This window comes from Cyanistes caeruleus, chromosome 2, assembly GCF_971803275.1.
Source record: "Cyanistes caeruleus chromosome 2, bCyaCae1.hap1.1, whole genome shotgun sequence".
In the NCBI taxonomy this organism is placed as follows: domain Eukaryota; kingdom Metazoa; phylum Chordata; class Aves; order Passeriformes; family Paridae; genus Cyanistes; species Cyanistes caeruleus.
This window is the reverse complement of record NC_141702.1, coordinates 96,978,978-97,003,739: the sequence shown is the minus strand read 5'-3', so window position 1 is coordinate 97,003,739 and position 24,762 is coordinate 96,978,978. Positions and strand designations below refer to the sequence as shown.

At 37.8% G+C, this 24,762-nt stretch overlaps 1 protein-coding gene across 10 annotated transcripts in view; it reads left to right on the top strand.

Annotated features, from left to right (window-relative positions):
- The window catches only part of BICRAL (BICRA like chromatin remodeling complex associated protein), a 44,508-nt gene extending 26,624 nt beyond the window's left edge, over positions 1 to 17,884 (top strand). For all 10 annotated transcript variants that reach the window (XM_086878470.1, XM_086878471.1, XM_086878476.1 and 7 more), the window contains 8 exons: positions 4,019 to 5,722; positions 7,487 to 7,586; positions 8,845 to 8,939; positions 10,681 to 10,742; positions 10,854 to 10,999; positions 11,150 to 11,244; positions 12,435 to 12,537; positions 13,332 to 17,884. In XM_086878470.1, coding sequence (XP_086734596.1) covers positions 4,019 to 5,722; positions 7,487 to 7,586; positions 8,845 to 8,939; positions 10,681 to 10,742; positions 10,854 to 10,999; positions 11,150 to 11,244; positions 12,435 to 12,537; positions 13,332 to 14,134 — 3,108 coding nt within the window. In that variant the 3' untranslated portion in view covers positions 14,135 to 17,884. The remainder of the gene's footprint in view (positions 1 to 4,018; positions 5,723 to 7,486; positions 7,587 to 8,844; positions 8,940 to 10,680; positions 10,743 to 10,853; positions 11,000 to 11,149; positions 11,245 to 12,434; positions 12,538 to 13,331) is intronic.
- The last annotated feature ends 6,878 nt before the right edge of the window (positions 17,885 to 24,762 follow it).

Here is a 24,762-nt window from a genome sequence, read left to right as displayed (position 1 = left end):
CTGAATAGTAACATAGAACCTATCTTGTGCTGTTAGTAGTGTGAGTATTTCAGTGGGGAATTAATTGAAAAATACTGCACTATTGGGAAGTGTTTTGTAAATATGTAAAGCAGCTTGCTGAGCAGTGAAAATGCTCTCTGGTGTAAAAGCTCTCACCAGTAAACTGCACTCACGGCTTTAGTGATTGTAGGAGTAGTTGTGTTCAAAGATAGACCTTGAAAGTTAGTAATTCATATGTTTCCTGTGTATGTTAGAATGCCTTTTTGTTTCTTACTTTATGTAGGCTCTGAGCTGGCAGATTTTTAAAATTGAGTGGGATTTTTTTTCTCTTTTTGTATTTTTTTCTTTGCACTCAGGAGATCATTTGGGATGTGTTCTTCGTGTAACTTCAGTATTAGGGAAGTTGCTTTAAATTCATTGTGTGTTGCAAGAAGTCTTCAGTGTTCCTTCTTGCAGGAGTGTATTGCAGCCCTGGACTGTTTTACACAATGAGGTTGTAGATTGATTTATCACCAATCCTTGGTGATAAACTCAAGGCTGATCTGCTCTAGTGTGAGTGGTAGTCATGCTTTGAGTAGAACATTGGACTGGATGACTTAAGATACCCCTTCAGACCCATGTTTCTGTGCTTTCATTGGTGTGTTTTTTAAAACAACTGAATTTTTAATCCCCCAATTAAGTTATTTGAATACATGAGATAGGATTTTCTTGGTAATTCCTCTTTCTATTGTACTGTTACCTTGACTCTTGTCTGTTTGTCCCATATTCATAACAGCTACATGGATACACTTGCAGTTGTGTAGGGACCTTAAATAATTGACGTGAACAAATTTTGAAAAGTATTAATCTGTGTGTGGAGAGCAAGTGACTTTCCTGTAGGCACAGTAGTGTAATGGGAAGTGTTTGTCCTGTCCTTCCCCTTTCCGGATTATTATTAAATATTGTAGAAGAAACAGACAATCTACTTGAGATAGTGGTGAAGGAGTAGGTTACCAAGAGTAATGGGATACCCAGTTTTCAGCTGATGGGGAACAGTGGTTTCAACTTGGTACCAGGCTAGCTATTAGTAGACAGCAGCTTCCTATATGCAGCACTGGCAGGGGTGAGGTTTGAGGACTTATCCTAAGAAAAAACAGCTTTGGGGAAAAAAGGATGACATATGACATACATTTGTCATAGCCTAGATTTCCTAGTTGTTCTTTGTAGACATCCTTCTGAAGAGTTTGCCTTGGTAGGTAGGAGTCAGGTGTTTCTGATGTATTTTCAGGAAGTGACTTTCTTTGAGTAATTTTGAGGGGCAGTGGGAGATTCTGGACAAGGTGGATTTGTTGCCTAGGGCGTAGCAGTTGGAAGAAATAAAAATATTTGATGAAAGCCAAGAGCTTTCTGGTGTATGAGATTGGAGGTAGGTAATCTAGAAGGCAGGTGATCAGAGGAGTGTGGATTCCTAGTGTATGTTCCTTGGATGACACACTACAGTTTAATTCTCAGCATGCCGTGTCCTCATCCTTTTATATCTTCATAAAGAAAACCAATGTCATCTTCTCTTCCCTCCTCCCTCCTTTGAGACCCCTGTGCTGACATAAGTGAAGAATGATATGATTACAAATACAGATTGTTACAGTTCATTGGGAAGGAACAAAGTGTTACCATGAACAGATGGTTTCACAGTCCCTGCTTATAAAAAATGAGATACCTGAAAAGTTACATGCTTCTGAAGCTTTTGTCATTCAAGTTTTTGCAGATACTGAAAGTTCTGTCCTTATATATATTCAGCATTGCTACTGTGAATTAGGATTAACTGTCTTGCTGCCTGTTTCATGCCTTTTAGGGGCAGAGTTTACAAATTCAGTGTTCAGGGTTCAGTGTTTCAGCTGGTAAGCATGCTCTGCCAGTACCTAACACAAGATGAAGTTCCTGCTGACTAAAGGAAAAGAAAGCACTATTCACTCTTCCCACTCTCTTACACTGCTTCCCTTGCCTCATCCCAGCCTTCCCTGAGTTGATTGAGTCTGTAGCTGATGACAGGTTGGTTTCTTGTGGCAGTTGTCATGAAAGGCTTCCCTAGTCATGTCACCTGGCTTGTAGTGGGTGGCTGCTTTCATTCTCCTGTTACAGTAGAGTAGGACAGCATAAGAGGGTAGAATATACATGGAGCCAGTGAGACTAAGACTTTTCTTGTTGGTCAGCAGGTTCATGAAGCTGCAGAGGCTTTGATTTCTTCTTGAAATTAGAATGGTATTGTGCATGGCTCTTCTGAATCTGGATAGTAGCGATTCAGATGCTAACTTGGAAAGTTCAAGTTTTTGCATATAAAATTGTTTTCTTAATGTTAGAGTAGTTCTGGGAGCAGGGAATGAAGCTTGCAATTCTCTATTCCAGTGGGAGAGTTTTAAGCTATTGGTCTTGATTGCATTGTAATACTACTTTATTAGTGTTATTATTGGTAGTAGTAATAGTTATATTGTTTGTATTAACTAGAATAGTGTTGGTGGAACTGTTTAAGTTGCACAGTTGTAGAAGATTTCAGTTTGGTCATTTCCTTGGAGACAACTTAGAGATGCAATAGGGAATTCTCCTCAGAACCTGGCAGTTAAGAGTCCTAATTATGGCCTAATTAGTGATTCCTTTTTACTCTGCCCAATGGTTGCTAGGTACAACTAAGGACCTGATTTGTAGCTTTAGTTGTCTCTAAGATTCAGACACTAAGATATTTAAGCGGTGGTTTGATTCCTCTGTTAATAACATAAATGTTAAAGGCTTGCTGTAGTTTAATAATTGTAATTTGAAAATATTTTATCTACTCTTAAGAAAAATCTAATATTTTAAAATATGACTGAAGTTTCAGAAAGTACACAGATTTTTTCAGAAACAGATTGGGGTAAAATTCTGAATAAATATGCTTGGGAAACTGAAGTTAGGGTGGAGACATCAGTGCATGTGATAATTATGGCTTGCAGCATCTTCACACTGTTTACTTGAGGTGGAAACAAGCGTCTATGACCTTCAAGGAGTGAAGGCTCAGAGTATGAATGTGACTGATAAGTGCACACCCAAAGTTTCCATTTATCCTGACCTAAAAAAACCAACTGGTTGTTGCTTCTGAATAGTTGTGATAATGCAATTTATAAAGGTGTACTTTTCCTAACTTCAAACTATTGCAAGTATTATTAGTATGCATTTAAATTTCTCATTCTGCCTGCAGAAACCTAGTGCTTGTGTTGTTTCTGGACAGAACTTTGTTTTAGGAAAATCTTGACAGTAGGCCAGAGTAAATAGGTTTTGATTTTCCTTATCACAGTGTTAATGGATGTAGATTTAAGGATTTTTTTCATTAAAGGTGCCACATAATATTTCTGGTAGTTCCAATGTTTATAGTTCTCAGTAATCTTTTTATGAGCATAAACCACAGTCTGTAACACTTTTTTTTTCTTACTCCCCAACTCTTTAGAATTGGTTCTGTATTTTTTTAAAGAAGGAATTAGCATAATGCCTTAACATTATCAAGTGGTCACTAGTTTACGCTAAGTGATTATAGAAATGCTGGTACGATTTTTGGAGGCAGATCTTGTTTGATAGAAGTCAGTTTCTTCTGCCTTTTCTCTGCTTCTACTGTTGCTGCTGAAGCCTTGCACCAAACTGAATTAGAGTGGAGGTGTTTTCCCTCCTCATTTCTTTCATCTTTTTGTCAGTAGAGAGCTCAGCTCAAGGAAGGGAAAATGGCACTTAGAGAACGTTTCATGTCCTCTTGAAACAGTGCAGCTGCAGAGCTAAGTGCTGTGTATTGAGAGATTGGAGAAGGGAAAGGAGAGAAGTGTCTCCAGCAGTCTGAGGGTGTGAGCAGGATATCCATGACCTGTTTGTGCTGGCTCACTCTATGGAGTCAACATCACCCCACACATGCTATGGGAAGAGTATAATTCTGTGTTGAAAGTTTGCTTTCGTGAAAAAACTGACAAGGAAACAAAGCAGATACTGGAATTTCTGAAAGTGATTTATTTTTTGTTTTGCATTTCAGAACACTGATCCTAAGTCGTCTGTAAAAGGTGTAAGTGGTCAGCTTGGAGAGGGGCCTAGTGATGGACTGCAGCTGTCCAGTAGCCTTCAGTTTCTTGAAGATGAACTTGTGTCTTCTCCTTTACCTGATCTTACTGAGGATCAGCCTTTTGATATTCTTCAGAAGTCCTTACAGGAGGCCAATATTACTGAACAGACTTTGGCGGAAGAGGCATATTTGGATGCCAGTGTAGGTTCTAGCCAACAGTTTGCACAAGCTCAGCTTCATCCTTCTTCATCAGCATCCTTTACTCAGGCTTCTAATGTTTCTAATTACTCAGGTCAGACATTGCAACCTATAGGAGTTACTCAAGTGGTACAGCAACCTGTTGGAGCATCTTTTGCAAGCAATACAGTCGGTGTGCAACATGGCTTTATGCAACACGTTGGAATTAGTGTTCCCGGCCAGCATTTGTCTAATAGCAGCCAGATTAGTGGTTCTGGGCAGATACAACTGATTGGTTCATTTAGTAATCAACCTTCCATGATGACCATCAATAACCTCGATGGATCTCAGATAATACTGAAAGGCAATGGTCAGCAAACACCTGCAAACATGAGCAGTGGCCTCTTGGTTCATAGACAAACTCCAAATGGGAACTCACTGTTCAGTAACTCAAATTCAAGTCCAGTAGCACAACCCGTAACTGTTCCATTTAACAGCACAAATTTTCAGACTTCGTTGCCTGTCCATAATATCATCATTCAAAGGGGTTTGGCACCAAACTCTAACAAAGTTCCTATTAATATCCAACCAAAGCCTATTCAGATGGGTCAGCAGACTGCTTACAATGTGAATAACTTGGGAATACAGCAACATCATGTACAGCAAGGGATTCCATTTGCTTCTGCAAACTCACCTCAAAGTTCGGTAGTTGGTCCTCATATGTCTGTTAATATTGTTAACCAACAACAAAATACAAGAAAATCAGTTACGCCTCAGACAGTTAGCAATGCTGGAGGTAGTATTGTTATCCATTCCCCTATGGGACAGCCTCATGCACCTCAAAACCAGTTTCTCATACCTACTAGTTTGTCTGTTAATTCTAATTCTGTTCATCATGTCCAGACCATAAATGGACAACTTCTTCAGACTCAGCCTTCCCAGCTGGTTCCTGGCCAAGTGTCTGCTGAGCATGTAATGCTCAACAGGAACTCTACAAACATGCTAAGAGCCAACCAGTCGTATTCAGGACAGATGCTGAATAATCAGAACACAGCTGTTCAGCTTGTTTCAGGCCAGACATTCACAGCCCCTGGAAACCAAGTTATAGTAAATCATGGAACTTCCCAAATTGTTGGTGGGCAGGTGCCACTGCAGCAGGCGTCACCAACGGTGTTGCATTTGTCACCCAGCCAAGCTAATGTTTCTCAAGGCAGATCAAGTTTTACCACCATGTCACCTGGGCAGTCCACAGTCTCAAATATGTCAGCTTCTAATCGATTTGCTGCTGCGAGTTCTTCTGGTTCAGTACACCCCAGCTTGGGAGCATCAGTTCAGTCTGTCGCATCGGGAGGGAACTTTACAGGAGATCAGCTGGTCCAGAATAGAGCTCAAGTTGCCGTCAGTGCATCGCATCGTCTTCCAGCATCCTCCTCCAAGTCTGTCAGCACCTTTAATCACACGTCTGTGGGAGTAACACAACAACAGTTTGCCTTTGGTCAGGTATGAAAGCTGCTTGAGAATGTAACCAAAGAAAGGCTTCTAAGCTGTGCTAAAATCTGGTCAATACACAGAATATTAATTTTGCTGGTTTGTATTATTACAAATACTGTGGAACTGCTGAAAATTACTGTAACCCAGGGTCATCCTTTCACTTGGTGTTTTTTATATCTGTCACTGACTGAAAAACTGTCACTTTGATTAATTTCAAAGATTTTGCTGGTGATTTATAGTATTACTTTCAGAAGTGCTTAGCATCAGTCTATTTCTGCTCCTGTTTAAAGGAATGGGCATTGTAAGTTTATATAATTGCGAGCTCTCCTGTAAACCTTACCATAGGCTAGGTGTAAAGGCTCAGGTTCGTTCTTAGCATTTAAGTCTTTTGACCTTACTAAAACCTGTGCATTCAAGTTTGACTTACTGAAATTAGAGATTAAAAGATTTCTTTGGCTTCCTTTGATTATTTATCATATTGGCGCTTTTATTATGTGTACCTGCAGCAGTTAGAAGCTTTCAAATTTGATGCAAGGACAAGAAATATTTCTTAATCCTTAAAAATAAGTACTTTTAAAAGCAGTTTGTAAAAGCATAGCAAAAAAAAACCACAACAAACCTCTAAGAAGTCAAGCTAGTAGTTAAAAAGTGAATTCATTTTTAAGGTTTGATGTGGTCTATTTTGTCTGGTAGGTATACTTGCAGTATATATTCAACTCAAATTTTTTTGTTTTCATAAGTGAACTTACAAACAATCAAAAGTTTAAAAGAAAAAAATTCATAAAGTTTCAGAGTCAACTGCCAATTTTAACTCGGTGACTTTTCACACAATTAGCAGCAAACAATTCAATTTCTGTCCTTTTTTAATTTTTTTTTTTTTTCCATTTTAAAATACTGGTCACTCTCTCTGAATGCATTTTCAGTAATTAGATTTTTCTTTTACTTATTTTACTTAGATTTTTCTCTTTTTTTTGAAAGCCTGATGGATTTTTTTAACTGAACCCAAAATCTGCAGTGAAATAATGTCTTGGAAAATAATGTGTTTTTATAAAATCAGTATGAACATGTTGTAGAAACACATTTGTAGTCTTTGCCAGGACTTCTGGTGCAGGTTGTAACATTTTGTTTGCAGATGGGTAATTTGAGACCTGTCTGACTTTCTCTTCATGTGTCTACATTTTCCTGTTTGCAGGTTATGTGCTGGGTCAGTGAGTTTCAGCAGTTACAAAAGCAGAGTATTTCTTATTGCTGTAGATAATTTTGTTTCTGTGCTGAAATTTCAGAGCTGTAAATGGGAACTTACAGAGAACAAATGTGACTATTTGCCAGAATCTTTTTAGTTTGTTTGTACTTTCATTTTAAACATTGTACTTTGTACTAAATCATGTATCATGTAGTTGCTAAGCAATGCAGGGTTTGTTCCACTGTGGGTATTTTTTGTTGGGAAAGCAACTTCCTCATCTTGCAGTTTCGGAACTCTGAGAAGCTGCATTTTTTGAGGGCACTTGTAGTGGGAAATCAGGGGTCTTGTAGAATGCAACTGGTATATATTTGTGCTGTTAGTGTAATTTCTGTTCCTCTCTGATTTACTTTATAAAATTCTTGAGCTTGGAGGGATTGAGATGTGAAATTTCACCACTGAGTTTGAAGTTAAAAAAGTAATTAATTAATACATAGAGATAAATTTTTCCTTGTTCTTTCTTAAAGCTTCCAGTAATTATTTCACTGTGATTTTTTACAAATTTGTTTCTTTATTTTATGTATGTGGCACAGAAAAAGGCTGTGAACCAGACATCGCCAGTTTCTGCATCGAAGACACAGGACAATTTGAGACAGCCTCAGCTAACAAGTCTTCTGAGCAACACACTATCAGGTCAACTAAGGTCTTTTTAACATAATTTTCTTAATTTTCTCCAGCAACAGAGATTTGTTCTTCTTCACTGTGTCAGACTTACATTGATGCCTCATGCTCAGTGTTCTAAAGGTTGTTGGAATTTTATTTTTAGAAGAATTAAAGTTAATTTTTTTCAGTATTGAATGTATGCTTCGACTTTTCCCAGCCATGGCACGTTATTTTCTAGAGTGAAAAGTTGAATCTTCACAGTTAGCGATTATTTCTTCCCTCTGTAAAATCCAACATTGTACCTTCTTTCATTTTTATTTTTTTTTGTTTTGTTTTTGTTTTTTCAGCTTAGGAAAATAGAAATATGTAATTTTCAAAACACAGACATCTGCTAAAATTCCATGAAACTTCCAGAATGCTGAATCTAGTAGCTGCTTCAGTTACAGAGGGAAGAGAAATAGGTATTACAAGGTTGTGTGCAGGCGGTCATCACTCACTTTGTTCTTGAATGTGTCACTTTGAGTTAGAATAGTTCATGCATTGTTCATGGCAAAATAGCAGCTTTTCAAGCAGCACTGTGCTACTGAAAGAACAAAACCAGTACATTCAAGACAAGCAGAAAAATGGAGTAACCTTCCTGTTCTCTGTACATAAGTAACCTCTTGAATAAGGTGCTATATTCTACCTTGCTTTTTTTGTTCCTTGTGTACTGTTATGTATAAGCTGTCCATGCAATTCAATAGAATCTGCACAGTATGCTGGGTGTCTTTGGAGTAAAAAACCTGATAAATTCTTGTTTTGGTTGTAATGTAGCATGACTGGTAAGATGCTGTTTGAATTATGAAGCAAGGCAGTTGGAAGAAGTCTGCCTATCTAAAAAAATCTAGGGGAAAAAATATGCTTGCTGTCTTAAGTACTTTCAGGAGCTCTAGAAAAATTTGGGTAATACACTTGAAGGGAGGGTTAGTATTGAAAAGCTTGATAAAATTTACTGTATGATTTTAGGTAAGTTGTTGGGACACTGAAGTTACAATACTTGAATTTCTTCTTATGTCGCAGTACCATGGTGAGGTGGGATTTATATCTTAGGATTTTTGTGGTTTTCAGGACAAAATATCAATCCTATTTAAATTTTATGAGCTGGTTTCTCCACAGGATAGTTGCACTAATGCTTTTAAGCAGAAGATGTATCTTTTCTAAAAACTCAAGTAAAATTATCAGGATAGGTACACAAAATTATTCTTTTCTTGTTTAGGATGATAAGAATCTTTTTAACTTTGTTTTATAGGACAGGACTCTGGAGGAAAAATCGTACAACAGTCTCTAGTAACAGCACAGCCACAAGAAAAAGTGATAGGATCATCAGTTCAGCAGAGTATACAGGTAGAGAATACTTCTATTTATGTTTCCCTGTCTGTCCTGGTTTTGGCTGGGATGGAGTTAATTTTCTTCTTAGTAGGTGGTACAGTGCTGTGTTTTGGATTTGGGATGTGAACAATATTGATAATGCACCAGTATTCTAGCTATTGAGCAGTACTTGCTCTTCAAGTCATGGCCTTTCCAGTGGCCCATGCTGTGCCAGTGGGGTGGTGCAGAGCCTGGACAGCTGGCCCAAACTGGCCAGAGGAATATCCCATACTATGGAACATCATGTTCTTCATATAAATGTAGGAATTGCCTGTGAGCCGCTGATCACTGCTTGGGAATGGGGTGGGATTGGTCAGAGGGTGCTGAGCAATTGCATCCCTTGTTTCTCCTTGGTTGAATTCCCCCTTTTTCTCTTTTTCATTACAACTTTATTATAGCCATCATTACTATATTATTTTATTTTGTTTCTTCTTTTGTTTTTTAAACTGTTCTTTTCAACCCACAAGGTTTACTTTTTTCCTAATTCTCCTCTCCGCTAGGGTGGGAGGAGGTAGTGAGCAAACAAGTAAGGAATAATTGTAGGTTTTTTGTAGAGTACATGAACTCCCTCAAACTTGTCAAATTCTACCTTGACACAATAAATGTTGATTATTTTGCAAATTGATACACTGAATGCTGCTTTCAGATTCAGTTCAGGAAATGGAGCCTGACTGTACTGTTCCCTGAAGATGATTTTGTATGACACAGCAATTCTTCACTGAGTTGGCCTACTCATTATTTCTTACAAACTCAGCTGTTCTCTAGCTGATTGGGAGAGAATGGTTTGTGAGAAGTAGCAGGAAAGTTCCATCTGGTCTTTGTTTGATTCTTTACTGCAGTCTTCTTTTTTTACCATCAAAAGTTCTCCCACATAACACAAGTATGTACAAAAACACTGTCCAGAATGAGTTTTTCTGGAGAGGATCTGACTTTGAATTTTTCCTTGTAAATGTATTTGTGAATGCAGTAGGACAGGAATGTTTCCTGTGTCTTATTGATGTACAAGTAGAGCAGAAGGTACAGTAGTGCTGAGCTAGGAGGTCAGCCTGATTGTGTAATAGATGGTCAGGTGTTCATTCTGCTTGGTGGTGACTGTATTTTATGCTCTGAAGTTGGAGGCTTTTTGAGGCAAATACTATTCCAGTGTGCCTGCCATGATTCTTTACCCTCTCCGAGAGCCTCAGGTCTTAGGAGAGTGTTGCCAGGAAAAATCTTGATTTCATTAAATGTATAAGCAGAGGAGAAAATAAGTTAGAACTCTACCTGAAATAGAATTCCTAGAATGACTTTTATCACCCCCCCAGCCACTGTGGCTTTTGAGAATTTAAGTGCACAGCCTTAGCCTGATTTCTTCACAGATACTCTAATCCATCAATATCAGGCAAGATGACATCTTCTGAAACATGCAGACAGTTTGTATGAGCAGATTTATTTGTAAAAGTTTTCAGTTGTACCTTTCCTTCTTCGCACCTGTTAAATTTGATCATGTCTTTCTTAGTGAAATATATATAATGCGTAACAGTGGAATTTGTCTGCGAACAGTTTTTCAGAACTTTGGTTTATGTCACTTCCCTATTTTGTGGATACAAAGTGTTTATACTTATGTGGTGGTTACAGTTAGTGTTGGTGATATATCTAACTGACAGAAACAAATCCTGAAACTTAGCCTTTGCAAATGAGGGGATATATTGTAATTTGTCCTTTATTTTGAACTTAGGTTGATGGTCATTTAGTTGGACAAAAAAGGCCTGCTGCTAAACAGTTAACTAAAGGAGCTTTGTAAGTAATTTTTTCGTTGTAATTTTGTTGCAGAAACCTTAATTTATACTTTCTGTCAGTGTAAGAACTCTGTACAGTATGTTAAATATGTATCATTAATTTTTTTTGTAGTATTCTGCAGCAATTACAGAAGGATCAGGTACATGCTGTGACACCAGATAAAAGTCGGTTCAGATCATTAAATGATGCCGTTCAGAGACTCCTTTCATACCATGTGTGCCAGGGATCACTGCCAACAGAGGAAGATTTAAGGAAAGGTAATTCTCTTTTTAAAATTTGGCAATAAGTTTGTAATCAGTGTATTGAGAGAATCCTTAATGTAAATTACAGCAATAGGAAAAGGAATGTTTTAAAATTCGTGCAGGTTGTTGAAGAACAATATTTGAAAGTGTACTTTTTCTTTCTAGTGGACAGTGAATTTGAATCTGTAGCTACACAGCTTCTGAAGAGGACGCAGGCTATGCTGAACAAATACAGATGTTTGCTTATAGAGGATGCAATGGTAAGGTGTAGAACCCAGGTACACTTTATTTATGGGATGGGATTAAGTTTGTTAAAAACATACTTACAGGACAGGTGCATGAACTTCTGTTCTCTGTTTCTGCTTTGCTCTTACACTGAACAGGCTGTGATAGTCAGGAGGGTGATTTCTGTGTACTTCTGTGGTTGATGGAACCTGAAATAGTGCTGTCCATTCAGAGGCCTCCAGCCATATTATAATATAATTTATATTATTATAAAACATAATTAAATCATATTGTGTTTTAGGAAATCATTGTCCTTAAAAGCTAGGTCGAACTTCATCAGAAATCTAAGTGCTTTCACAATCCCAAGTATGAGATAAAATAAAACTGGCAAAGTAACTTTAAGAATGTATTTTAGAAGGATCAGGAAATGCCATTGTGACTTCAGACTTGCTAGTTTTCAAGCCGGGAAAGTTTTGAATTTGCATATAATAGATATTTAGAGACTATAATATAATATATAAGTGTTAGAATTAATATAGTTTTAAAATTAGCAGTTGCATTGTAAAAAATCCTAGCCATGAAATATTTGCAAGTATTTGCAGGTGCAAAGAGAGGGTGGAGGTTGAGATTTGTTCTTTTAGCATCTGGCATGTTGTGTGGCAAATCCCATTTAGTAATTTTAAAGGTTTATTTCACAAAGCATTCAGGTTTGAAACTAGTTGCCTGTGTTATGGCCTAGTGCAGTGAACGTTTTCTGTCATGAATGGATCCAGGTGGCTTGGAGGCATTGTCAGCAAAATGCAGCTCTGCACCAGCTAGTTACAAGGATGGGAGAGAAGTGCAGGGCAGATGATAGGGTAGTCCCAGTTCAAGATTTTTGCTGGTTGATTCCCTAAAAGAGAAGGATACTGTATGAAGTAAAAAAAATGTGGTATACAGTAGTAAGCATACTCAGTCCTGAAAAAGTACAATTCGTGCAACTGGAATAGCAATTCTCTGTTTTAAAGCTTTTCTCAAATAAAATTTGAAGTACAATATGAGTAATATTTCATGATGGAGTTTCAGTAGTGGTTGGATCAGAGTCAAGACTTGAATTTTGAGTGTTCTTCACAAATACATAATAAAATTCTTTTTCTCTGAAAATTATCTAAGCTATCAATGTTTTGATTTGGTACCAACATACGGGTCACTAAAGAGATTGGTTATTTTTTTTCTTTTCCTCCAGAGGATAAATCCCTCTGCAGAAATGGTTATGATTGATAGGATGTTTAACCAGGAGGAAAGAGCATCTCTTACCCGGGATAAGCGTCTTGCACTTGTGGATCCTGGTAAGTAATGCTTAACTTTTAAATAAAGTGTGAAGTGTTTAAGAATAGTTGTGGCCACAGTAAGGCACTGTTTGCTGTGGATTCCAGTTATTGAAATACTGAATAAGCATTTGCAAGATAACTTTCGTAACTCCAGGATTCAACAGTCCAGAGACACTGTAGGGTTGAAGCAGTTATTTGAGGGGAAAAAAAGGGTTCTACCTGTTTGGCAGAGAAATGTTTGAATTTCTTGTGACAACAGTCATGACTCCTGCAGTGTCTCCATTCTAGCAGGGAAGAATCTGTGAGTTTGCTTGCAGCCAGAAAGAGCAGCACTATTTGAAGCACGAATACTCTTGTTCATCTTAATGAAGTGTTGCTCTTAGAGTATTGTGGCCATTTAAATGGCAATATTTTTAACTGGGATGTTGTTAAACATAGCACCTGGAAACACATTATTTGTGTAAGATTTCAGCTATGATTTGTTTAAAGCTACTGCATGATCTGCATATTTTAAAAGATAGTCACAGGTTGTGTTGTAGAATGTATTAATCTTCAGAGACCATATTTGCATATTTAGAATGCTGGGAAGTGCCCTTAATCTGGTTTTGCAGTGCATATACGTGAGCAGTGTGCTGATTAATTTAGTGCTAATCTTCTGCACTGTACAAAACATAACACTTAAGCATAAGTTAAAGACCCAGATCTGTAAGCTGTGGATGTTATTTGAATTTCAGTACTGAGAAGCGCTGTTGGAGTGTCAGTTATTTGGATGTGTATCTAATTTTAGTAAAATGTTGCTACTTGATTTTCAGATGGTTATCAGGCCGATTTTTGTTGTTCTGCCAAACAATTTGAGAAAACAGCTGAAGAAGCACAGTCCAGCAAAAGTGACCATCAGTCTAGCAAAACATTACCTTCTCGAAGTCAGACTACCAAAACCCAAGCCAGAGACCGACCAAAATCCAGCTCAGCAGAGTCCACAAATCACAGTAAACTTCCTCTAGTGCCTAACAACATTCTGACACCACAAGAAGGAAAAGCTTCTACTAAAAAATCCGAGAGCCTCACTAAAGCTTTAAAGTTTGAAAAAGCTAATTGTTCTTCTGAGAGCCAATACATGGCCCTTTCTGAAGAAAGGATGAGTGGAAAAGATCTTGCCAAGTCCACTGAGAATTCTTCGAGTTCTGAAGACTTGTCAAAAATTGTGTCTAGAGGTAGTCATGGAACACACAATAAAATATCAAGGAACACAGTTCAGCCTTTCTCAAAGGTAACGTGTAACAATTCACTTCAAGACAAAACTCTGAGGAGCTCTCCAAAGAATGAGGTTTTGCATCCTGATAACAGGAAAGGCTCTGGTGAACCCCAGCAAGACTTACTGCTCAGTAAGAGTTTAGAAACTACATTTAAAAACATCTTGGAACTTAAAAAAGCTGGGAGACAGCCACAGAATGAAGCGGCAAGTAGTGGCTCGGTTGAATTAGAGTTCCCTAATTTTTCACCTATCGCTTCACAAGAGAACTGCCTGGAAAAATTTATTCCAGACCACAGTGAAAGTGTTGTAGAAACTGACTCTATTTTAGAAGCAGCTGTAAATAGTATCTTAGAGTGTTAATAGTTACAGTACCATGGACAAGTTATGTTTCTCTTAGCAGAAGCAAATGTGAATGACACCACAAGTACAGCCTGACATGCATTTAAGGTTAACCTTTCTAAACTAGATTCTGTTCTGTGTTTGAGAGCAATACTCATTGTGGTTACAGTGAGATATCCAAGTAAAGTTAATCCTTGCTAGAATGCAGTCTGTTAGGGCCTTACTGTTTCAAGTATTATTATGATAGTGCTTTTGATAATTGCGCAGTACTGCAACATAACAGGGTTGCAGGTTGTTAGGCCCTATATAATATGGTAATATACTGACAATCACAGTCATTTGAAAGGATATATTTATTAAGAAAGTGTTTTTAAAGAGTGATGGAAGCAACAATTCTCCCCTACCCTTCTCTTCCACAAATCATCAAATTTTTAGTTTTTTTGGAAAACCCACTGTACCTCTATTCAGAAGTGATTATTTGCTTTGTTAATGACTTTGTATTCTAGGATTCTTAAGTTGGAAGGAAATCATCAGTGTGTTTACAAGGCTTCATAATTTAAACTTTAAGTGCTTTTCTATTGCTTTCTGAGCAGAAGCTAGTACTTGATATATTTGTAGTGGGTAACTTTAGTCTGTGGGATGATATTATATGATCTTAGTCACAGTGGCATGAGATGAAGTAATAAATGCTTGACTAAGGAAGGTAGAATGGAAGCCAGTAAATAGCAAAGTGTACAGGATGAGGCCATGATAGAGCCATTAATTTATATATATAATACATATATATGTTATCTCTTGAGGAAAAGATTTTGCATTTTATAATTGGATGTAGTCAGCCTTGAGTCTTTCTGAAGTGGTATAAATGTTTTTTTATTTGTTGTTTGTTTTTTTTTTTAGACCAAGTGTCAAAAGCACTTTTATTTGAAAACTGTATTTGTAGCTTATATTTTAAGAGGATGTTAGCCTTACTCTGATTAAATTTAAAGGCCAGTGTTTATTTTTGATTTTTTTTTTTGCTTTTTGCTGTCAGAGAATGTTAAATCATCCACCATAGCAGTCATAGTTAGCGAGATATGTACAGACCAAAGTTGATCAGCAATCCCATTGTTTAAACATATCAAAAAATGTGTAATTATTAATTCATATTGTAAAGCCAAGTGAAACCATTGCATGGTTTGTATTTGGCTTGCTGTCATGTTGTTAAGATAGAATCTTATTATTTTATTTATTTATTTTAATCTATGACTTTTTTTTTGCTGCCCATGCTGCTTTGTTCTAGTTTACTTTGGTCATGAGTGCTTTTGTGCACATAAGCGCGCTGACATTTGTCACGTGTGTGTAGTACATATGTCTGCTCAGGAGGATACAGCTTTTGTGGTTTCTAAGGTATGCTCATGTTCTCCCCCAGAACTTCTCCACCATTTCTCAGAAACATTACCAGCCATTTTCCAGACATTATGATTTTCATGATGTAAGAGGCTCATTGTGACAAGCTGTGGTTGTCAGTCAGATTGCCAGGAGAGAAACCAAAAGGTTTTGCTGGTGCCTAATTCAGTCCATCTGAATGGCACAGACAGAAGCAGAATTAGATCCTTGAGATAGTAGAACATTACAGCGCAACTCAGTATTGAGCTACAGTTCACTGTCTGACCACTAAAGGAAACCAGATCTAGAAAGCAATGAGAGAATGATGAACTTCCTTAAAATTCATTTCCCCTTCAACGTGAATGGAAGTACTGGTTTTGTATGTTACTAATTGCCATTTAAAAAAAATTGTGCCAATTTTAAAGTATATGTTTGTAAAAACCCAGCATTCCCAAGTGTTGTAAGAAATATTAATAAGTATTGCCAGTTTTAAATTTTTAGTTGGGTGTCCACAGAATAGATTCTCAGGCAGTTAGTTGTTTTCTTATTGGCAAAACTGACAAGATAGTCTTCACCTATTGCCTTTTTAGATTTAATAATATTCTTATGGCTGTGTATGCTGATGCATATTTTATTTTATCATTTTGGAAATTTAGCCATTCTGAACTATTTAGGAAGGAGAACATATGTTACACAGCTGTATGTTAACTCGTTAAATTTTATTTCATTGAGGAAAAAAAGAAGTGAAGTTGCACATTTATCAGTCCCCTTGCTTATTTGACCATCTCTAAATGGGTGTGGGCTTTCCAGCCTCTCTACAGCAAATACATAACTGAAGTATCAGGCTATGTGTCTTCTATTGGGTCTCATTGGGAAGGGGGGACAATGGGATGTAAAAATGACAAATTACAAAAAGTAATCGTGGTTGATTTGGTCAGACACATTTCTCTGAACTGCTGATGGGAGGAAGCCCTTGAACAATCCTAGTAAGACTGATCTTAGATTGTTAATGTTCTGTTGTTCACTCCTTTGAATTCAGTTCTAAAGGAATTCTGGTACGTGGTGAAGCAGTAAAGGAAAGAATTGTATTTTTGTGGTGCTTAAAAAAAGTTTATTAATCATATGGGCTCAAGTCCAGCAAAGTATTGTGAATGTGCATGACTTTAAACATGTTTTCATTATTTTGCTGGATCAGCATTGTGATTTCAATGTTATTTAATACTGCCTAATATTAAAACAAATTTTAAACTGGCAATTAAGAAAACTATGTTCATTTTGAAGATTTTGGTATAATTTATCTGTTAGAGTAGGGAGGCCTTACAGACTGACTTCACTTAAAGAGGATGTGTCACTTATTGTCAGCGTGGTATGGACTTTATTTGCTTAAATACCTTCATTTGTAAAGTATGTCTCACTTGAAATTGCTTTGTATACATTTTGTAAAAATATTTATAAAATGTTTTGTAAAAAAAAAAGTATAACAAATTGCAGTTTATTTTGTTATGTTGGATAAATACTGTTAAAAGACACAAGTCAGTAAATATATTGTTAATCCATGGATAGGAAATGTTTAGTTGGAGATTACAAATTGAAACAACCATTGCAATACAGCCAAAGATTTGGGAAAAAATGTCTATCTGTGATTGTCTTGATTTAACCAAGTTGAATATTTACATTTCCAAAAGATGATTGGTGTCAGTTTTAAGTAATATGACTACAAAATATTCTTACTCCTCTCATCATGCAGGTCTGTTGTAATATATTTAGTAGGCCAACTTTCCATATTCCTTATGCATCTTTCTGAGCATGCACTATTAGGCATTGGTTCATGTGACATTATGACTGCATTCACTAATGTTAATATCCAAATTATGAGAGAGACAATGGTATAGTTGGTATTAGGAGTCTTGCCACAGTGAGGTTCTTGAGACATGCTCTCCTTCTCTGGTGTATTTTTACAAGGTAAAGGAGTCATCTTCCTGGTGCCTCATGGGGATGGAAGATGAGAGGGCTTTTGTCAGTCAAGTTGCCACTGCATCCACTCTGCAGGTTTGACTCACGTCAGCTGCATTTGGTTATAGATACCTGTGTTTGGGTGTTTTGTGGGAAGATGCTGCAATTGCAGGTGGTGCAGTGAATCTTCCTACTTTTATTAGAGGGGTGATGAACCTTTTCTTACTGTGATTGAATTTTTCAGAGAGTATGCTGAGACTCTGATCTAGTAAAGCTCTTATACCTAGAACTTCCTTACTTTATTTTTGGAGGCTGTGGAAGTGGAGCATTGGTGAAGGGCACTGCCTCTCATCTTGGAGTAGGGCCTGCACTGTTGAAAGGTAGAAATCTTCATGGTTAGTATTTGTTTTCTTGTCAATGAGACAAAATAAACATGTGTTTGAATGCTTCCCACATGGATTCGGACAGTAACAAAATGAATTAAATTAGTTATGTATTATTTTAATCTCTTTCTGGGTTAGGATGGCTAAGCATCTTTGGGTTAATTTTTTTTTTTTCTTTTTGCCATATCCCTGTAGAAGCACCAGGCAGACTTTCTGCAATGCTAAACATTTTATGTGAAGTCTACTGTGCAGGTATCTTCACCTGAGAATATCTTTATGTTCTAGGAATATGGCATATTTTTTTTATTGCTTTTCAATAACATTTTTATACTGAGGCTTGTTTATTCAACTTATGGGGCAGAATTTATGAAGATTTGGGCATATCTGTTAATGCATAGCTGATTTAAGAAATTCAAAACACCATGATTTTGCGGATCTGAATAAAGGAAAAAAAAAAAGCCAGAATCAGATTGGCACAAGGAAAGGTAAGCAAACAATTTTTAAAACCTAGAGGAATTTTTCTCTTCTTCAGTAAGTTTTTTTTTTATAAGCCTTTGAATTTTTCCTTTCAAATTGTACACACTTTTCCTTGGAGTTTTCACAAAAATGTTTTTCAGACAGCTTTCAAAAATGGGAGGAATTGTCTTTGTGACTGGCAGTCAGCTCTCACTTCGGTTAAAGAAAGTCACTGCAGAAAAGAAGCAAGGTCTGGTGAAGATCTGCTCATAGCAGCTCTGGTGCACAGATGCAATGCATGTACAGATTTCAGATGAGTAGTGGTGGGTGTACTGAGTTTTTTTGTGATTTATGGATTAGCATTTGTAAGTGCTGCTAATCTTGCAACTGGTCATCGTATTGGACATGGAAAAAAAGTGTGTGTAATAATGAGTTGCAATAGGTAAACACCAAGTAAGCTTGAGGGAGCTTCCTGTACTAGGGAGGAAAACGCACAAAGGACACAGAGTGTCCAGCTGAACCAATGTTTTTGGTGTTAAAGGAAAAACCTTTAAAACTGCCCTGCTGTGTGCTGAGGAGAAACCTCATTTTATTTTTTTTCTAGTTTGTCTTAACCTTGTGGGGAAGAAGTATTCTATAAATGAAGAAACTATCTGCATCAGAATTTAAGGTTCTTCTGTATTTTATATATCTATAAAAGATATATATTATATCTAATATATATTAGATATATATTATATATATGTGTAAATGTATGTATGTACACACACACACATATGCAGGGTGGGGGTTGACCTCTTCTCCCAGGCAGCTAGTGACAGAACAAAGACAGACTCGAGCTGTGCCAGGGGATGTTCAGGCTGGATATAATAGGAATTTCTTCACTGAAGGGGTTGTTCATCACTGGAATGGACTGCCCAGGGAGTGGAGTCACCATCACTGGGAACCTAGTACAGCTCATCTCAGCGTGGCAATGCTGGGTGTAACAAATGGCCAACTGCATAAAATGCATGGAGTTAATAATATTGAGGTTGAACAATTCCACATTGCTTTCATGGCAAAATTAATCAGGGATTTTGGAGGCCTCTTGTTTTCAAGGGCAAATGGAATATCTGCTGTGTTTGTGGAAGGCTTGATACAGAGTGCTCAGGAATAGGGACTTGGAAATCTTGTGTCAAGAGAAGAAAATTCACGTGAGGCTGAAGGAGACAAAGCTCCAGGGTTTGGAAGAGATGAGCAGGAAGGTAAGTAAGTGTGTGTGTGATGGATTTTTTTGGGATCTGAGATTTAAATGACCTAAACTTGATTTTAACAACATAGGATGTATTGTAGATGCGGGAAGTTATACGGTATTGTATCTGTTTATATATTAGATAACATAATTAACGTAATATTAAACACAGTGCTCTTTTTTCCTTTGCACCTGGGTGAAGAATGGATTTAGTGAATATTTTACTCAGATGAGGATTTGTGTGTCTTTAACAGTTGCAAGGATGGGCTCGCACACAGTTGGAAAGCTCTTTGTGAAAGAACGTATCTAATATGCAAGGTTTGATGTTAATTTGACCAAGAACTTTGGGAAAAACTGAGTCAGTTTTGAAGTATGGTGGAGTGGGTGAGGTAGTTTCATGCTACTGAATGAGAGTCATTGACAACATAAGTCTTTACTAAGAGGTCAGGCAGGTAGAGAATCTTATTTGCGACTATACTGGTTTCTTTGAGGTTAAATTTCCCCCAGTGATTTAATTAATTTTGAGGTTTTAGTGAAAATAATATAAAACATTAACATATCTGTAGTAATTAGAATTCCCTTTATGAAAATACATTGTTACTCTCATCTCTTCAGAAGGGCAGTTTCGGTCCTCTGACAACCAGTCCAAGAGTTAAATCTCACTTCCCAGGAAGTTTAGGACTGCTTTTTTTCAAATGAAATATTAACACACCTGATTTTGTTAAAGCTAAAAGGGAGATACCAGCCTACTCTGATTTTGTCTTGTTTTATCCTTTGGCAATCAAATTTTAATCTCCTAACTAAGTAATAAAGTGTTCTTGGATACTTTTAGCCTTAAGTCACTTAGACCTGTTTCTTCAGCAGTATTCTTCAGAGGCTGCGTGGTTTGTTTTAGAGCCATTTTTAAGAAGCAGGTTCCTAAAAAATATTGTCATATTTTACCTGTGCTCTTATTTTCTGTAAATTTTGCATAACTTTTGGAGGAAAATAATGTTTATGCCTTAAATTTGTAAACTCTCTGGCTAAGAGACTCCCCCCCTTCCTCTGCTGTTGCATGCAGATGTGTTTAGCATCTACCCCAATCAGAGTGAAGGTATTTTCTTCCTTACCTGGCTGGTTTGGTAGAAATAAATACCAGGATGAGATTATTGATGACAAGGAAAACTGGATTTATTTACTTGCTTTTTATCTGCCATGCTCTTTCAGACTTGAAGGTGTTAGTAGTAGTTTTATTGCTCTGGTGCCAAGGTCCAGGCATTGAAAGAATTTGAGACTGAAGATTGAAGTAAACCATGCCACAAGTGGTGTGACCATGAGCCTTAAAACCTTATACTCAAATACAGACCTGTTTGTACTGCAATCCAAAAGCAAGATTTATCTTGAAATCCAGTTTTGTTGTGTGTATGGAGAGGAAGAGGAGAGGGAGCAGATGTAAATTGTTAAAGGTCTGTTGTGTTTTAGAACAGAAAAAAGAGAATTTTCACTTGCCTCTTCCTTCCCCTCATTTACTTAATGTGGTTGCAGGAGCTTTGACACTGGTGAGTTGACAATGTTCTGTAAAGGGTTTAAAAACGAGAAGCAGGGTGTAAAGCAGAATATACAGCTCTGTTTGTCCATTCCAGAGGTAGCTCAGTAACATCATGTTCTGTGCAAATAAACAGTAGGTTTCAATTATCTGCTGTTAATTATCACCCAAATTTGATTTGCATGTTCTTCAAAGGAACTCATATCTTTCTATTTAGTTATTTGTTTCAGTGCAATAAGTGAGTTTAATTCAAACCAAATGTGGGTCAATTTCCTACTGGAAAAAAATGCAAGGAATGTATTTATCCACAGTCATATCAGTTTAATTTTAGTTTAATGTATGTGGTGGTTCACGGCCTCAGTGGGGAGGTGAATTTGTGTCGATCTGTGAATTGGCTTTGCCTGTTTGGCAGTTTTGTAAAGGGCTTGGTCAGTTGTAGAAGGTCTTAAGTGATTGTGCCAAATGGGGTGGTTCTGGTGGGCTCTGAGTAATGAGAGGAAGTTTTAACATTGTACAGATGTAACCAAATCTCATTGTGAAGACTTTTTCCCCCCCAAATACTTCTGTTACACAGCATTGGGCCAGTTGCTCTTTCACACAATTTTTTTGTACTGCAGTAATTGTCCTTTTAATCTTTATAGGCAGACTGTATTTATTCCTCTGTCTGTAGTGGTAAAGACAACAGGGTATTGAAACAATGGTCTCATGCCTTTCCTTCACCAAAAGCACCTACCAAGAACTATAGGCCTAGGGAAGAAACGAGGCAATTTAAGGTATTTCTGATGGAGTGATTGACTAAGACACCGAGCAGTGCCCTGGAAATCCCACACTACTGTCTCATCATGTGGACATTGTAGTGGGAAATGGGCTCTTGGTGGCCCTGCTTGAGCAGGGGCCTTAACAAGGTGACCTGCAGTCACCCCATCCATCCTTAACAACTCTGTGCTAATAATATTCAGTTAATGTTGTGGAGAAAGGTTATTTAAGTGTGCAGTACTGGCTGCAGTTTTCAATTGAACATTATGGGATCACACAGGTCATAGTGTGTATTGAAAAATACATCAATTTTTTGCTTTTTATGACCTAGGAAGAGAACATACTGTGAGAAAGGTGTTAAAAGATTGTTACTAGTTAAATAGTTGGTATTTTACAGAGGAAAAACAACTGTCAGTAAAGTAGGCATCATCTTTATCAGAGCTGTCTCATGAATGAATATTCACCAAATGCAGCAGCTACTTGATGCTCTGCTGGGGAATCTCCTACTCAGTAGCTCTAGCTCCATGCAGTCACTCATAAAATGTTCACTGGATGCAGTGAATGCTCTTAATTTTAACATGTCTTGTCTCTTTTCACCGTTAAAAATATTCTGTGTCCATCCTCATCCACAATCTCTTTTACTTGGTTTGTTACCCACTGCTGCAGTAGCTGCCAGCTCCCCCCTCCGGTCTTGATCTCTTCTTTCAGCTCATAGTGAAAGCAATGCTGGCAGCTGCTCTCTGAGCACAGATGGCAAACTTAGTCCTTGTTCAGACACTTGAGCCTCTGCTTTTTCTTTCCCTTGGAATCAGTCTTTGTGATAAAAACCTAGTTACTTATTTAGTGCCTCTGTGGTGTAATGGATGCAGCCAGGGGGCAATCTGCCATGCAGCTGGTTAGGCATGGAACAGCCACAGCAGGGAGAAGGGTAAATCCAGCTGGGAATTGCTGCCTGTAAAGGTGGTAGTGAAAGTGTTGCTTGCCCTGGTAATTGGTAACAGCCATTTACAGGGCCAGGGAGTTTGAGTACATGTTCTTGCTAAAAGCTGTATTCAGGATTGTGCACTCCTCTTTCCCCTCCTGCGTGTAGGAATGTATAGACCCACTCCAGGACGGGGCTCTCACAAACCAGGGACATGCAGCACAGGCTGGGTGGGGATGTTAGAGCCTGCCCTGGCTGTGGGGTGCCTGACTGCACTGAGCCTAACACAGGGCTCTGGCCTCCTTTGCCCTCAGCTAGATGAGTGGGTTTAGGCTGAAATTACCTGGACCTCTGGATAAAGAGCTTTTAGGAGTGTGGGGTTTGTTTTGTTTTGTTGAGATTTTTTCAACTTTCTTTTTTTCCCAGGAGAAGGATGAAGGAATGGAGGGTTGGTAGACACTAGAATCTGGACAGAAGTTGAAATTTGATCTGCAGAGTATTATTATCTTTATTTTTATTTTTACATTTTGACTACCTTTCAGAAAAAATAGTATAGATTCTGTAGGCAGATGGACACAATAGCACTGCAAAGTGTGAATTTCTTCCGGCTGTCTTAATGGAGTGTTGATTTTAAAACCTAATTTCACTGCTGCTTGCTATGAAGTTAGCACACAGTGCATACATTTGGTTAGTTCAGCTGTGCGATGCCATACTTTGTTTTGGGGTGGATGTCACTATTGACACTTCAGTCAAAACATCTTTGTAAGGTAAGTGAGCAGTCAAACAACATTTGAGGGAAGGAAAGAAAGATTATGCCAAAAAAAACCTGTTAATATTGTAATTCTATCAAAATTTATTTTAATGAAGTGTTAATTACTGTTATACAAAAAAAAAAAGTTCTGCCCCATCAACCCCCCCAGCCTCCCCCAAATTAACCAACCAACCAAAAAACCAGCAAAAATAGAATTGTGATACAGGAAATTTTAAACCCACAGAAGCATTTTTTTAAGGTATCAAGTAAAGTAGAACCTAACCTGATGGCTGATCAAGAGAAGATGAATGAACTGATACTTTTGCATAAACTTGAAATAAATGAGAACAAGACAGCTGATGGATAAAAAGATGAGCACCAATTAAGTAAAGGCACTTTTATTAAGAATATAACAGTTCCAGAATAGTAGTAACAGTCACTGTCTTGTGTAGTACCAGTACTTTTGAGCATAGTGAGATGAAGAAACTCACCCTGACTGAGGAGATTCTCCCCACTTTCTAATGATGAAGCAATTCATAAATGTTGTAACTTCACAAGTAGCTTAAGATCTGACCATTCCTTCTCAGTAGTGATCTCGAAGTTGCTTCTCTTCTGCTTCTTCTTGTTTACTTAATTATGTTCTTCACTAATAAGAAATAAGGAAGTTTTTAAGCACTTATGATAGATTGAATGGAAAAGGAAACTATTTCCAAAAATTCTGGAGCACTTTGGGTGGGGGGAAGGATTTTTTTTAATTTAAATATTGTGTATTTTATAAATTTTTGGTGGCTGTGATTTGCAGATCATTCTCACGATCCTCCACGAGGTGGAGGAAGCAGCTTGTGCTTCGTGCTGCGGTGTGGGAAGGGGCTGCGGGCGGGTGTGCAGAGCTCCCGCTGCCCTCCTTTGCCACTGGCAGCCCCCACACTCTCCCACTCCATGGAGGGAGGATGCAAGGAAGGGCTCTGAAGCGTGTCTTGCTGGTTTGCTCCTTTTAAGAACGATAGCGGGGGTTTCAGTATTGTGATTCATCAGGAGGTCTTTAAGGGCTGCACAGAATCACAGAATATGCTGAGTTGGAAGGGACCCACACGGATCTTTGAAATCCAACTCGTGGCCATGCACAGGGCATCCCCAGGAATCACATCATGGGGCCTGAGAGTGTTGTCCAAGCATGAAGGAGGCTGAGTGATGGTGATGGGAGAAGCTTGGTCCCACAGCTGTGTGCTGCCTGTCCATGGTCATACAGCCAGGGGCTGGTGGATAAACCTGGTTCTCTGAGATTTGGTGTGCTGCAATATATTCAG